Source organism: Anomaloglossus baeobatrachus, chromosome 2, assembly GCF_048569485.1.
Source record: "Anomaloglossus baeobatrachus isolate aAnoBae1 chromosome 2, aAnoBae1.hap1, whole genome shotgun sequence".
NCBI lineage: Eukaryota > Metazoa > Chordata > Amphibia > Anura > Aromobatidae > Anomaloglossus > Anomaloglossus baeobatrachus.
This window is the reverse complement of record NC_134354.1, coordinates 719,487,912-719,503,765: the sequence shown is the minus strand read 5'-3', so window position 1 is coordinate 719,503,765 and position 15,854 is coordinate 719,487,912. Positions and strand designations below refer to the sequence as shown.

Here is a 15,854-nt window from a genome sequence, read left to right as displayed (position 1 = left end):
TTTTGCCGCTACGCCGTCTATCGATCAGATTAATTGATTTTATATTTTGATATAGCAGGCATTTCTAAACACAGCAACGCTAAATCTGGGTATGTGTGTGTATATGTATGTATATGTATATGTATGTATGTATGTGTATATATATATATATATATATATATATATATATATATATATATATATATATATATATATAAATAATTATAATTCTTCTTGTAAAATTATTGGAGCTAAAGTTTTACAATAATCCTGTTTTTTTGTTTTTTCTATAGGATATATTTATGTTCATAACACGACAACTCAAGGGCCTTGAGGATACAAAGAGTCCACAATTTAACAGATACTTCTATTTGCTTGAGGTAAGTGTGCGCCTTGGTGGACAGGTTTCATTGGTGCAACACATCAGACTGCTTGTCGTGACAGCATGCAATATCTGAAATCCACGCAGTTCCTGTTGTGAGTAGGCAGTCACATATATTATACAATAGAAAATACAATACAGGCGCAATATGAGAGGCACCCATGGAAATAATTCTGGGTATATTAGATTATCTGCTCACCTTTCCAGGTTGTGCGCCCCCGCACAACCCCAGTGGTGTGTGAAATTGCAGGGATTCCTCCTCTGCTCCAATTGCTGTGATCGCGCTTGCTGTGTCCAGGTCTGGTATCGCTTAGGGCTCCTGGTATTCCCCGGCACCTTGGATCTCCGGTTTCCTTTGCGATCCTCCATCCGCCAGCTGGTTTCTCAGATTAGAATGGCAGGTCCTTAGCTGCTATTACCGAATTCCCAGATAGGGAGTGAACATATAGGAAAATTTATTTTCGGTCTGATATAGCGCTTATGAACCATATGCCAGCAATTTTAAATATTGTACTTTTATTGTTTGGATTCCTATTATCACAACGCGTTTCAGCAATCAAAGGTGCTTTCATCAGGTATATCATATATACCTGATGAAAGCAACTTTGATTGCTGAAACGCGTTGTGATAATAGGAATTCAAACAATAAAAGTACAATATTTAAATTGCTGGCATTATGGTTCATAAGCGCTATATCAGACCGAAAATACCTTTTCCAATATATATTATACACAGACACACACACACACACACACACACACACACACACACACACACACACACACACACACACACACACACACACTTTCCTTACTTGTGCTCATATGTCTACTAGCCCCATCCAGTTTCCAAAATATTTTTATATTAAGAGAAGCCGTGCATGTCTTGTTGTCATGTGACCGCAAGTGTGCAAATCACATACATGCACCAGGAATACCAGGGAATCATGACAGTGTGCGCACTGATGATTGGATAGTCTGCAGTCACATAGAGCGACTGCAGACTTTTGTCCCAAATCTGGACACATTTTTAATTAAACCTTTCTGCATTTGTGTTCATTTACAATTCATAAACACTGAATATTTTTCTTCTTCTTGTCAGAATATTGCATGGGTGAAATCTTACAATATTTGCTTTGAGTTGGAGGACAGTAATGAAATCTTCACTCAGCTGTACCGCACGTTATTTTCAGTGATCAAGTAAGTGCACAAAAGTGAATATCCTACTCCTATTTTTATGTATTCCGTAAACAAGTGAAATATTGCCGTTCTACAGTGTTTCATGTATTACGTTTTGTCAGAGATCTTCTCATTTAATTTTTAGTTGTGCAAGAAATCATTCCTGGTACAGTCACCGGTCCAATGTATAACAGGAGAGCCGAATTTTTTAGTTTTTTTTTGTTGTTGTTCCTTTTTAAATAAGGAAAATATCGTGCTACATATTTTACCTATTGCCGGTTATCCGGTATACTGTACTTTTATAAAGATATGTCCGCTACTCTGGATCTTTAAACTGGCCTCGCTTTTCCTTTCAGTCTACACATTGCTGTGGCATGCTGCAAATTTAAAGGGAACCAAACATCAGGATTTTCATGTATAAGGTGCAGCCAGTGCAGTCCTGGCACTATCGGGCACAGTGTGTACATACCATTAGTGGGCAGCTCGGGTGTTTAGGCAGCGAAATCCAACTTTATAAAATTTGAAAATTCATGCACTTTTTGATCGACGTGTGCACCTATCTCCTAATGTCCGGGCGGGTTATGCACTTGTATCCCCCCCCCCACCCGCCGCCTGTTCCTCCCTCTCTCTGGTTGTTTGCAAATTTCTCTCTTCAGAAACATGGCGCCGGAGTTGGCACCTGCCCATAACGCTTATCTCCGGCGCCATGTTTCTGAAGCCCGCAGTACTTAGTATTTTGAAGGAGAGGGCGGTGCATGCACCCTTGCTTCTTCAGATCCCGTTGTGACCGCGGGAGTGCGCGTGGTCACTGCAGAACAGCTGATGGGAGGACACAATTACCTGCAGCATCGACACTGTGCCAGCACAACAGCCGCCTAGGACACCGGGACGCCACAGGAAAAAGCCGACAGCAGGATTCTTCTCACTGTCCCGCAGGTATGTTTTGAGAAGGGGCAGGTAATCGCGTCCTCCCGCGGTCACAACGGGATCTGAAGAAGCGAGGGCGTTTGCGCCGCCCTCTCCTGCAAAATACTAACTACTGCGGGCTTCAGAAACATGGCGCCGGAGATGAGCGCTATGCGCAGGTGCCAACTCCGGCGCCATGTTTCTGAAGAGAGAAATTTACAAACAACCAGAGAGAGGGAGGAAAAGGCGGCCGCGGGGATACACGTGCATAACACACGCCCTGACATTAGCAGCGAGGTGCACACGTCAATCAAAAAGTGCAATAATTTTCAAACTTTATAAACTTGGATTTCACAGCCTAAACACCTGAGCTGCCCCCTGATGGTATGTACACACTGTGCCCGATAGTGCCAGTACTGCACTGGCTGCACCTTATACACGAAAATCCTGATGTTTGCTTCCCTTTAAAGCTCCTTTCCAGTGGTGTTTTTTTTTTTTTGCTTTTTTTTTTTTTATTTCAGCCCTGGAGTGGTCCTATTAATCTAAATTTCATTGCCCTTAGTAATATACCGTACTCACCTGCCTCCGTCTTCACCCTTTATCAGCGCCATTGTGTGAAAGCAGCTTCTGACGGCCGGAAGTCAGTCTCGCTCATATCCTTGCATTGCAAAGTGACCTCTGGCTCACTCTAGCAAACACTGGAGTGATCCGTCTGATCAGAGTGGCGCTGATAGAAGGTGAAGACGGCAGGGGGGGTAAGTAAAAAAAAAACAAAAAAAAAACTAGGGTCTTCCGATTTAGAAGCACCCTACAGCGCTGCAATTAAAATATTGCTGGATTGGTGCTTTAAAATCCACACCACAAGATTTAGTTCTGAGGATTTTTCTCAGCGTGTGGGTGACAATTGATAACATTTCATCCACTTTGCTTCTACTCAAAGATGCTACAAGCTTTCCATCAGAGATAAAAAATCTGTACACTGTCTGTCTTGTCTCAACTTATCCTAAAGGTAAGGAGAGATGTCTCCTGATTCCTCTGTGGCATATACACCTCTGGGAGCTGCACCGATGCCCAGGGATTCCCCGATCCACAGTTCATGGTTCCCAGCCTGCATTACCAGGAGAGATGGTTACCCATGCACTGCGCTTCCCATGCACTGCTGTTACAATTCATGCTATGAATGGGTCATAAATACTTGTGACAACCCATGTAACGGACACAATCGTTTTTTGCTTTTTTATACACATGATGTTTTGTATTTTATTAGTGAGTTTTCAATTTTGATCATTTCAGCAATGGCCACAATCAGAAAGTTCATATGCATATGGTGGATTTGATGAGCTCAATCGTGTGTGAAGGAGACACAGTTTCTCAGGAATTGCTGGATACTGTACTGGTAAATCTGGTTCCAGCACACAAGGTATTTTTTTTTTTTATTATTAATCCCAGATATTATTATTTGTTAAAATGCCTAAAATCACAAACCTTTTTAGTTAAAGGGTTTGTGTATTGATTTTCTATTGATGGCCTATTTTTGGATAGGTTATCAATATTAGGTGTAATAATAATAATAATTTTATTCGTTTATATAGCGCTATTAATTCCACAGCGCTTTACATACATTGGCAACACTGTCCCCATTGGGGCTCACAATCTAGAGTCCCTATCTATGTCTTTTGGAGTGTGGGAGGAAACCCACGCAAACACAGGGAGAACATACAAGCTCCTTGCAGATGGTGTCCTTGGTGGGATTTGAACCCAGGACCCCAGCCCGATTAGCTGTTCCTGGTGCCGCCGGCGGTGGCCAGATGTGCTCAGGTGAGAAGCCGCGTCACTCCATGAACTGTATAGTGTCTGCGGCCGAGTGCTGCACATCTGCCCCTATTTAAATGACTAGCGGGGATTGTAGTACTAGCATTATACAGTTTGAGCTGTGCCCCAGTAAAAGTACTGGACAACGCCTTAGTAAAACAAGAATGCCGCGGAGACACCATCACATGTTTCTCAACGCTGGCAAATACCCCGAAACAGCTGTCTATGAATGGATACCATGTTTGGCATAGGTGGTCTCCTTGACTGGAGACTGCCCTTCCCGTGGTTGTTCCTTCCCGGTGAAAGACATGGCAAGTTACCTGCCAGCGTTGAGAAACATGTGATGGTGTCTCCGCGGCATTCTTGTTTTGCATGTTTTCCCAGGGGGCTTTGTTCTAGTGTCACTGCGTTGAGAAACACGTGATGGTGTCTCCGCGGTGTTAGATGTTGATCTCCCCGAGGTCAACCATCCTTACCTATGTTTAACCCCTTAGTGGCAGAGCCAATTTGGACCTAAATAACCAGGCCACATTTTAGAAATCTGACCAGTGTCACTTTAAGTGGTAATAACTTTGGAACGCTTCCAGAAATCCCAGCAATTCTGAGGGTTTTTTGATTTTTCTTTTTTGACACATTGTACGTTATATTAGTGGCAAGTTTGGTTGCGTTTTGTTTTTTTGTTTTGTTTTTTTTTTGTGTGTTTTTTGTGAAAACTAGAATTTTGGAGAACATTTTAACCCCTTCAGCCCCGGGGCACTTTCCGTTTTTGTTTTTTGCTCCCCTTCTTCCGAGAGCCGTAACTTTATTTTTCCGTCAATCTTGCCATATGAGGGCTTGTTTTTTTGCGGGACAAGTTGTACTTTTAAATGTAAACCATAAGTTTTACCATATAGTGTACTGGAAAACAGCAAAAAAAATGCCAAGTGTGGAAAAACTGCAAAAAAAGTGTGATGGCACAATAGTTTTTGGGATGTTTTATTCACGGTGTTCACTATATGGTAAAACTGATGTGTTGTTGTGATGCCTGAGGGCGGTGCGAGTTTGTAGACACCAAACATGTATAGGTTTATGTAGAGCACTGCCACACCCCAGGCCCTTGGGATACTCTGTTCTGGGTGGTGGATAATGGGGATCGCCGTCACAGGTAGCCGTGCCCGGTTCCGTTACCTGGGGGGGGGGGGCGCTCGTTAACAGGGTTATTTTATATGTCACTTGTGACGCCACTGGCGGGTTGTGGTAATAAGATGTCCCGCCGCTGCTGTGGTTTTAGGGACAGATGGTATAGCAGCAAGTGTGTTCGCGCCCTCCGCCAGTAGGGGCTTAAGTCCCATGTAGGTGTGCTGCGCCTTGTGGTGCACCAGTAATAAACACGACACAGTTCTTGCAGATTAACTGGTAATTTACTCACAGGATGTTGCAAGTGCAGTTTGGCACGGCTGGTCAACCGACTTTCCTTTGTCCCAGTGCTGACGTGAGTCCCAGTTGAGCCCTCCGTGCACATGCAGAGCTGATGGTCCCCTTGCCTGAAGCTGTTGGTGACCTCCGGCGCTCCGCTCCTTTGTTTTCCGGGCCCAGTATGACAGGCCTCGCGGTCCCTTGTGGGGTAGGCTACTTCTCTGTGCCCTCTCCCAGGTCCTATATATGAGGCTGTGTCCCTGAGCCTATGGGTGGTGTGGTACCCTGGAAGTCACCACACACGGCTGGATCAGCAGACCGCTTGGAGCTGTTGTCTACTCTGGGGTCCAGTACCCCCTCATGCGTAGTGCCTGGGATCTGTCTACCCTCAGGCTACTACCTCCTAGTCGCCTTTTGGGGGTCTCCTCACAATTCTCACACCCCTCTCACTCACTGGGTCCTTTCAACTGTCACTCCTTCAACTGTCGTTTTTCCTCTCTCCCAACTCTGCCTAGCAACACCTGTTGCTTCCCACAAGCCACACCCCTTTCCCAGGCTAACAGCTAAGGGATTGGTTCTCACATCTGATCACTGTTAACCCTCTACATGCTGTGCCCAGGTCTCAGGGAATGTGCCCCTACCTGTGTGTGAGGTGTGGGTTGTCAGCATAGGGTGTTCCAGAAAGCCTTAGGATCCTGCAGATCACTGGGGAAGCATATCCCAGGGTGCTGCATTCCCCCTTGGTTAAGACCAGCACATCCGCGGGCTGCAAAACAAGAAAATCTGCAAAATATATATTATTTTTAAAACTGTAATAAATAACAAATATACATTTGTAACAGGTTAGTACTCCGTACACTTTCCTTCCCACCACCCACAGTCTCTGAGGCCACTATCCGGTGGACCTCTCCGAACGTCCTGGTGACTGTTCCCTGTGGGGACTGCCCTAGGGAGCACATCACCGGTTATGATGGTGATGGGGGTCTCAACCTGCTCCGCTGCAGACCCTCCCTGCGACTTCCGGCTCTCCTTTTAGGGTGTTGGGAACAAAAGTTCAGTTCCTGGGTAATACCAATGAAAAGCACCAAGTGTGCAACTATATACAAATGTTTTTGTGCCACTCCAGTCCTGTGGCTTAGGTCCATAAAAACAAAGGATGGGGAAAAACCTGGATTCTTCCCAAAGGGAGGCACAGTTCTTAAACAAACATTACGAACAGTTGTTAGTGACCCAAAAGTCCATACAGGTCAGTCTCTGTTGGGTCAACATGCTTAATATACATTATTTACATTTTACATACAGTTAATATGTATTTAATGACCATCTTTAGTAGTATTCCCACTCTCCTAGTCTGGATGGGGGATGACCAATGTTGCTTCTGTTTGACCTACGCAACGCTGGTGTGTCAATGTTGTCTGTGTTTTGTACTACACTTGGTATGGTAGGTTGACTTGGTAAGTATCTACGTGTTCTTACCCTTACTGTAGGATTGACAAGGTCAATGTTTGCACAACGTTCTGGTTCAACTTCCCCTGAGATTTCTTCTGGTTCTTGTACTGGTACAAGTTCTTCTTGTCTTGGTACAGGTTCTTCTGGTACTTGTGGAAAGGTGATACAAGGTATGACTATGGCTCCATTGTATTGCGGCCAATCTTCTGGGAAATCTAATACAGTATGGATCATTTTCTTCTTTGGCTCAGGTTGAGGTAGATTTACAATTCTTTCTGTACTTTCTTTTGGTGCTAACTGTTCTGGGCATTTCTTTAAATGGTCTCTAGAAACAGCTGTTGATGTTTTTCCTTCATCTTTGCTAATAATACAGACTTTTTTGTTGTCAAAGTTAATGTTTGGACAATGTAAGGTTCGTCTTCCCATTGATCATCAAGTTTGTGAAGTCTTCTTTTTCTTTTTAGTACCCTTTCTCCAGGTATCGATGGTACAGCTTTTACGTTTTTGTTGTAATCTCTTTCTTGTTTTTCCCTACTTTGGTCTAAATTCCTTTCAACACATTCTTGAACCTTCTTGTATTGAGCTTGACGAGCTGTATTCCAATCACTTTGTGGATGGTCTTCAGGGTTTAGGACTCCCAGGTCTAAGTCGACGAGTAATCTTCCTGGTCTTGCTCGCATAAGATAAGCTGGGGTGAAGTTTGTAGGCCCTACGGGGATATTGTTATACATATCCACTAGGTCAGGCAATTTTTCTGGCCATTTGTTCCTATCTTCCAGTGGTAGGGTCTTTAGCATATCAATGACGATCTGATTCATTTTCTCACATATTCCATTTCCTTGAGGGTGATAGGATGTTGTACGAATCTTTTTACAACCATACATATTACAGAACTCTTGAAAAACTTCTGCTTCAAACGCTGGTCCTTGATCTGCAATTACTTGCTCTGGATAACCATGAGGTCTGCAAAAGTAGGCTTGAAACGCTTTTGCTGCTGTTTGTGCTGTTAGGTCCTTGACTGGTACTACTACAAGGAATCTTGAATAGTGGTCTACAATGGTAAGGGCATAAGTATAACCTTTGGTACTTGGTGTTAACTTCACATGGTCTAAGGCGACTAGTTCTAGAGGTTGTTTGGTAACAATAGGCTGCAGTGGTGCTCTTTGACTATCTCTTTTCTTCTTAAAGCACATGGACCACAATTTCTACACCAGTTTTCGATAGAAGATCTCATTCCAACCCAGTAGAATCTTTCACGGAGTAATATCTCAAGTTTCTTCCAACCGAAGTGTCCGGCGTCGTTGTGGTACGCCTCTAACACTATTGGGACGTCTCTTTTTGGTATTATCATTTGCCACCTCATCTCGTGAGTTTTTGGATTGATGCATCGTCTACAGAGTGTTCCCCGGTGGATAAACAACTTCTGTTCTTCCACAGATTTTGGGCTGCTTGTGGAGCCTCTGGTGCAAGACGAGAATCTGTTTGGCTTACCAGTCTCTTGATTAAGCTGACAGCGGGATCACTGTCCTGTGTCTCTTTCCAACTAAAATGTGATAAGGGTTTCAAGGTTGCCTCTTTTGGTCTAGAACCAGTTTGTTGACATTGGCATGTTCTCTTGCGATGGAAGGCAGGTAACTCTATCTCCTCTAGCTCATCTATGTCTTCTCCCTCTTCTTGCAAATGGGGCATTCTTGACAGCGCATCTGCATTTTTGTTGTTATGTCCAGCTCTGTATTTGATGGTAAAGTCATAGTTGGATAACCGAGCTGCCCAGCGTTGTTCTAATGCGCCCATGCGCCCAACTTTGCTGTGTCTAGATGGGTAAGAGGATTGCTGTCAGTGAAGACTGTGAACTTAGTGGCTGCTAGATAGTGCTTAAACCTCTCAGTGATAGCCCAGACCATGGCCAGCAACTCCAACTTGAAAGAGCTGTAATTTTCTGGATTTCTCTCAGTAGGCCGAAGCTTCCTGCTAGCGTAGGAAATTACTCGCTCTCTCCCATTCTGGACCTGTGACAACACTGCTCCTAATCCCACGTTGCTGGCGTCTGTGTACAGCACAAAGGATAAGTTGTAGTCTGGATAAGCAAGAATTTCTTCCCCCGTCAGAGCCCACTTCATTTGTTTGAAGGAACTTTCTTCTTTTTCGCCCCATTCGAATGGAGGATCAGACTTCTTGCCTTTCTTGGGTTGACCAACCAGGAGGTCTTGCAAGGGGGCAGCCATCTTGGCGTAATCTTTGATGAATCTTCGGTAGTATCCTACCAGGCCCAGGAACTGACGTACCTCTTTGATAGTAGTTGGTCTTGGCCTGCTCTTGATGACTGTTATATTGTCTGAATCTGGCGCAACTCCCTCAGCACTGACTACGTGTCCCAGATACTGAACCTTGGGTTTAAGGAGATGGCACTTGGATGGTTTCAGCTTCATGCCGTACTTGGATAGTGCTTCATACACCGCTGCCAGATGTACCAGATGGTCTTCATAGGACTTGGAGAACACAATGACGGCATCTAAATAGAGTAGTACAGTTTCAAAGTTCAGATGCCCCAGACAACAGTCCATCAGGCGCTGGAAGGTTCCAGGTGCGTTACAGAGTCCAAACGGCATTCTATTTAACTCGCACAGGCCCATCGGGGTCGCAAACGCAGTCTTCTCCCGGTCTTCCTCTGCTACAGAGACCTGCCAATACCTACTAGTAAGGTCTAAGGCAGGGGTGGGCAATTAATTTTCCCATGGGGCCGCATGAGAAATTGGGATTGGTTTAGAGGGCCGGACTAATATAATTACCTCAGTTCTACCCAATATACTACATCACTACACCCCCTCCATATACTACACCTGTAATAAACTACACCACTACACCCCTATATACTACACCTGTATTATACTACACTCCCTCCATATACCTGTAATATACTACACCCCCATATACACCTGTATTATACTACACCACTATATAATACACCTCCGATATACTACATCATTACACCCCTATATACTACACCTGTAATATAGTACACCTCCATATAGCACACCTGTAATATACTACATCACTACATCACTACACCACTATATAGCACACCTGTAATATACTACACCTCCATATAGCACACCTGTAATATACTACACCTCCATATAGCACACCTGTAATATACTAGACCTCCATATAGCACACCTGTAATATACTACATCACTACACCCCTATATAGCACACCTGTAATATACTACACCTCCATATAGCACACCTGTAATATATTACATCACTACACCCCTATATAGCACACCTGTAATATACTACACCTCCATATAGCACACCTGTAATATACTACATCACTACACCCCTATATAGCACACCTGTAATATTCTACGCCTCCATATAGTACACCTGTAATATACTACACCTCCATATAGCACACCTGTAATATACTACATCACTACACCCCTATATAGCACACCTGTAATATACTACGCCTCCATATAGTACACCTGTAATATACTACGCCTCCATATAGTACACCTGTAATATACTACACCTCCATATAGCACACCTGTAATATACTACACCTCCATATAGCACACCTGTAATATACTACACCTCCATATAGCACACCTGTAATATACTACACCTCCATATAGCACACCTGTAATATACTACATCACTATACTCCCATATACTACACCACTAGCCTGCACCCCCATATCACACACACTACACCCCCATATGTCACACACCATGCCCACATATCTCACCCTGCCTGTACCCCAACTTACCACTCTCAAACACTCTGCACCCCTTCACATCCTTCTGTCAGTCTGCAGCCCTCATATGCCACTCACCCTGCAACTCCATCTTCCCTCATATGCACTCACCCTGCAACTCCATCTTCCCTCATATGCACTCACCCTGCAACTCCACCTTCCCTCATATGCACTCACCCTGCAGCCCCCTCCCCCTCATGTCCCCTCTTTTCTCATTACCAGTCATCATGTGTCCACATCTCCTTCAGGATTCAGTATCTTGCTTTCTGCCCGGCATCCTGTGTCTCCTCCCACACAGTCACATGGGCGTGACATCATCGCAGGTCCTGCAAGATGAAATATTCCGTCTGCTGTGCTGCTTCTTTCTCCTGCCCGGCGGGAACTTTTGAAATGACACACGCAGCGCAGTACTGACAACGTCAGAGCGCGCGTGTGTGTCACTGACAATTAGTGTCGGCAGGGAACAGAGGAAAGACTCCTGCGTTCCGCTGCCTGCACTGACTGTGCGGACCTGCACAGGATCTCTCCCTGCTCGGCACGCTGCAGCCCGGCTCCACTGCACCGGCTGAAGACGGGCGGGCCGGTCACAGAGAGCAGGCGGGCCGGATGTGGCCCGCGGGCCGCCCCTTGCCCAGGTCTGGTCTAAGGTGTAAAAGTAGTTAGCAGTCTTGAGTGCAGCTAATGACTCTTCTATGCGGGGTAATGGGAAAGCATCCTTATGTGTAATGCGATTTATCTGTCTGTAATCTACACACATCCGCATGGTGCCATCTTTTTTTTTGACTAAGACTAGTGGAGCTGCCCAAGGGCTACAACTATCTCGGATAACCCCAGCCTCCTTCATGTCATGTAGCATTTCTTTGGCCCTCTGATAGTGTTTTGGTGGTACCGGTCTGTATCGCTCTCTGATGGGAGGATGGTTCCCAGTGGGGATATGGTGTTGTACCCCTTTAATTCTCCCAAAATCCAATGGATGCTGACTGAAGATTGGTTCATATTCCTGCACAACCCGGTATACTCCTTGCTTCTGGTAAGAAGGCGTGGAGTCGGTACCAACATGGAGTTCCTGGCACCAGTTTGCTAATTGCTCATCTGCCAGGTCTGTTGGGGCAAGTGGTTCTGCTGCTTGCATGGCATTTTCAGTGACGGTAAACAATTTACCAATGGTAGCGTACCTGGGCAATTTGGCTTCCTCATCCCCACAATTTAATATACGTACAGGAACTCTCCCTTTGTGTACATTGACTACCCCCCTGGCTGTCAGGATTGTGGACCAGTCCCCTGAGTACACGGCCTCTACCACTGCCTGGTAATCTCTCCCTCTAGGACCTATGGATGCCCGACACCACACCATCATTTCACTTCTTGGAGGTAACACAATGGGGTTAGAATCCATTACCCGCACACTACCCAGTTCTCCACCAGACTGGTTTACCTGTTGTTTTAGCAAGAGGGCTTTAATTTCCTTCTGCAGGACCCTCTGCTGCCTGGCATCGGCAGTCTTGGCGATCTGTTGAAGCAAGAACAATATTTCTCCCAAACAATTTTCGATGACATTGGTACCTAGGATCACATGGGGATTTCTATCATTTGCATCAGTTTTAACAGCAATCAATCCCTGACCCCTAAGCTCCACCCTCCCCACCTTTATTGTTACTTCTTTAAATCCTATCTGCTCTACCGGTAACCTGTTTACAGCATATATGGTGAGGCTTGGATCAGGTCGGGTGAGTTCTTCATCACACCAGAATCGGCAGTACAGCTCATAGGGAATGGTGGTTACCTGTGAACCGGTGTCCAACAATGCAGAAGTGGGGATCCCGTCCAAGGTAATGGACAGAATCGGACGTCCTCCCACATACCGGTCACGCCATTCCATTGGGCCTTGTCGACTTACACCTGGGGATTGGCCCTTGGCCCCAGGGGTTGCATATTGCAACCATCTTGCAAGATGGCCTGTTTTACCGCAATGCCGGCAGATGGGTTGTCCTGAAGAATAGCGATCGGTGGGTCTTCCTCGCAGTGGGGGACTCCTCTGGTTCCTCATCCACGGGACGTCCTCAGGGCAGTCAGCAAGCAGGATACGGTCTGGTGGCTTGGGCTCTGGACCAAGCTGCATGGCTTTGAGGATCTTTGCTACGTCCTCGCTGAGTCGCTGCACTTGGTAACGCAGGTCCTCTGGTGCACTAGGGGTCGCAACCTGCCCATTGGCCTTTGCTGGAGTAGAGGAGGCAGGTTCCACTTCCAAGGAAGGGACACTGGCAGGTAGCACCGTCAGGGTAGAGTCTGAGGTTGCCGGGGGCTGCAATGCCTTGATAGCCCGATCTTTTAGAGTTGCAAAGTCCGCATCAGCATGTTCAAGGGACCACAGGCGCAGTTGCTTGCGGTCCTCTGATGACAACAGGCACTGTATGAACTGCTCCGTTAGCATCCGGTTTTCCTCTCTGGTACTGAGAGGATCGACATGTTTTAATGTCCTTATTGCTGCTTGGAATCTCAGGGCATAGTCCCTAATGTTATCCTGCGGTTTCTGCCTGCAGTTGTATAACTCCATCCGCAGTTCTGCCTCAGTGCGGGTCTCAAATGCAAGTTTCAATTTGTCAAAGATGGTGGTTACTGACTCGCGTTCAGCATCTGACCAAGTTTCTGCTTCTAGCTCCGCTGCCCCTTTAAGCTGACCCAGTATAATGGACGCCCTTTGCTTGCCGGTTAAGGGATACATGTCCATTGAAGTAGTTCTTTTCTTTTTGAATCCGGCTAAGGTATCCGATTTGCCATTGTACTGGGGCATCCAAGTCGCGCCTGGGAGGTAGGGTTGCATGAGCGGCATGATCGGTGCCACCGCCACAGCGTCTGCGCTCCAAAAAAAACCAAGGAGAAAAATTGTATGAAAAATACCCTGAATATAAATAAATAAATTGCAAGTGCATAATAACAGGGTACTTGGTGTATACATTTTTGCAAAAAGGTAAAAAGCTGTCTCACCTCGTCACGGTGTACCCATCTGAGACAGTCCCTAACCTACTGAAGTTAAAAACATTATCAATACCTGACTTGTGTCATGTCAAAACTCCAATATGGATGGTGGCAAGTGGTCAGCTGTGTCCCAGATAAAATACACAGCAAAGTGAGACGCAATCAGCTGTTCAGTCTCAGTACTAGGAGGGCTGCACCCCCAACTTGCAACCAAGGAAGAAAACATACAAAAAACACAAAAACCTGAGCTGAAACAATGTTCAGTAAACATGCAACATTAAGCATGTGAATTGCTCCGACTCGGTCCGGCAGCGTCTCCGTTCTCTTGTGCTTCCATTTTAGTCCCCCTTGGTTAATTTCAGCAACCTTCTCTATGGGGATCCCAAGCGACTCAGGAGCTCCTGAAGTCAAGCTACTGCTCGGTCTTTGGCTTCTCTGCAGATTCCCTGTGGGGAAGCGGAGCCAGGTTTCCTGCGCACTTTTTCAAACTTTGCGCTCTTTTACAGCCAGAGTGATGGCGCAGTAGTCTTTACTGAGGCAAAATGGCGACAAAAGTCTATATACAATTTTAAACGGTTTAAGGCACACTGCACCCAGGGTTGCTGGGCCTAGTTTGTATCCTGTTCGTGACGCCAATTTTGTAGAGCACTGCCACACCCCAGGCCCTTGGGATACTCGGTTCCGGGTGGTGGATAATGGGGATCGCCGTCACAGGTAGCCGTGCCCGGTTCCGTTACCTGGGGGGGGGGGGCGCTCGTTAACAGGGTTATTTTATATGTCACTTGTGACGCCACTGGCGGGTTGTGGTAATAAGATGTCCCGCCGCTGCTGTGGTTTTAGGGACAGATGGTATAGCAGCAAGTGTGTTCGCGCCCTCCGCCAGTAGGGGCTTAAGTCCCATGTAGGTGTGCTGCGCCTTGTGGTTCGCCAGTAATAGACACGACACAGTTCTTGCAGATTAACTGGTAATTTACTCACAGGATGTTGCAAGTGCAGTTTGGTACGGCTGGTCAACCGACTTTCCTTTGTCCCGGTGCTGACGTGAGTCCCAGTTGAGCCCTCCGTGCACATGCAGAGCTGATGGTCCCCTTGCCTGAAGCTGTTGGTGACCTGCGGCGCTCTGCTCCTTTGTTTTCCGGGCCCAGTATGACAGGCCTCGCGGTCCCTTGTGGGGTAGGCTACTTCTCTGTGCCCTCTCCCGGGTTCTATATATGAGGCTGTGTCCCTGAGCCTATGGGTGGTGTGGTACCCTGGAAGTCACCACACACGGCTGGATCAGCAGACCGCCTGGAGCTGTTGTCTACTCTGGGGTCCAGTACCCCCTCATGCGTAGTGCGTGGGATCTGTCTACCCTCAGGCTACTACTTCCTAGTCGCCTTTTGGGGGTCTCCTCACAATCCTCACACCCCTCTCACTCACTGGCTCCTTTCAACTGTCACTCCTTCAACTGTCGTTTTTCCTCTCTCCCAACTCTGCCTAGCAACACCTGTTGCTTCCCACAAGCCACACCCCTTTCCCAGGCTAACAGCTAAGGGATTGGTTCTCACATCTGATCACTGTTAACCATCTACATGCTGCGCCCAGGTCTCAGGGAATGTGCCCCTACCTGTGTGTGAGGTGTGGGTTGTCAGCATAGGGTGTTCCAGAAAGCCTTAGGATCCTGCAGATCACTGGGGAAGCATATCCCAAGGTGCTGCATTTACTTGTATCTAAGGGGTTAAAAAAAATTCACAAGCTTGTCCAATAAAAGTGGCGCATGTTTTGCGCCATTTTCCGAAACACGTAGCGTTATCATTTTTTGGGATCTATGGCTCAGTGACTGCTTATTTTTTGCGTCTCGAGCTGTCATTTCTAATGGTACCATTTTTGCGCAGATGCTATGTTTTGATCGCCTGTTATTGCATTTTGCGTAAAACTTGCTAACGTAACTTTGGCGTTTGGAATTTTTTTGCCACTACGCCATTTACCAATCAGATTAATTGATTTTATATTTTGATAGATCGGGCATTTCTGAAC

General features: G+C 46.1%; 1 protein-coding gene across 1 annotated transcript in view; it reads left to right on the top strand.

Annotated features, from left to right (window-relative positions):
- PDS5B (PDS5 cohesin associated factor B) overlaps nt 1-15,854 on the top strand; it is a 316,943-nt gene that overhangs the window by 110,929 nt on the left and 190,160 nt on the right. Inside the window, exons 4-6 of the mRNA XM_075337338.1 lie at nt 273-359; nt 1,463-1,560; nt 3,739-3,865. Coding sequence (XP_075193453.1) covers nt 273-359; nt 1,463-1,560; nt 3,739-3,865 — 312 coding nt within the window. The remainder of the gene's footprint in view (nt 1-272; nt 360-1,462; nt 1,561-3,738; nt 3,866-15,854) is intronic.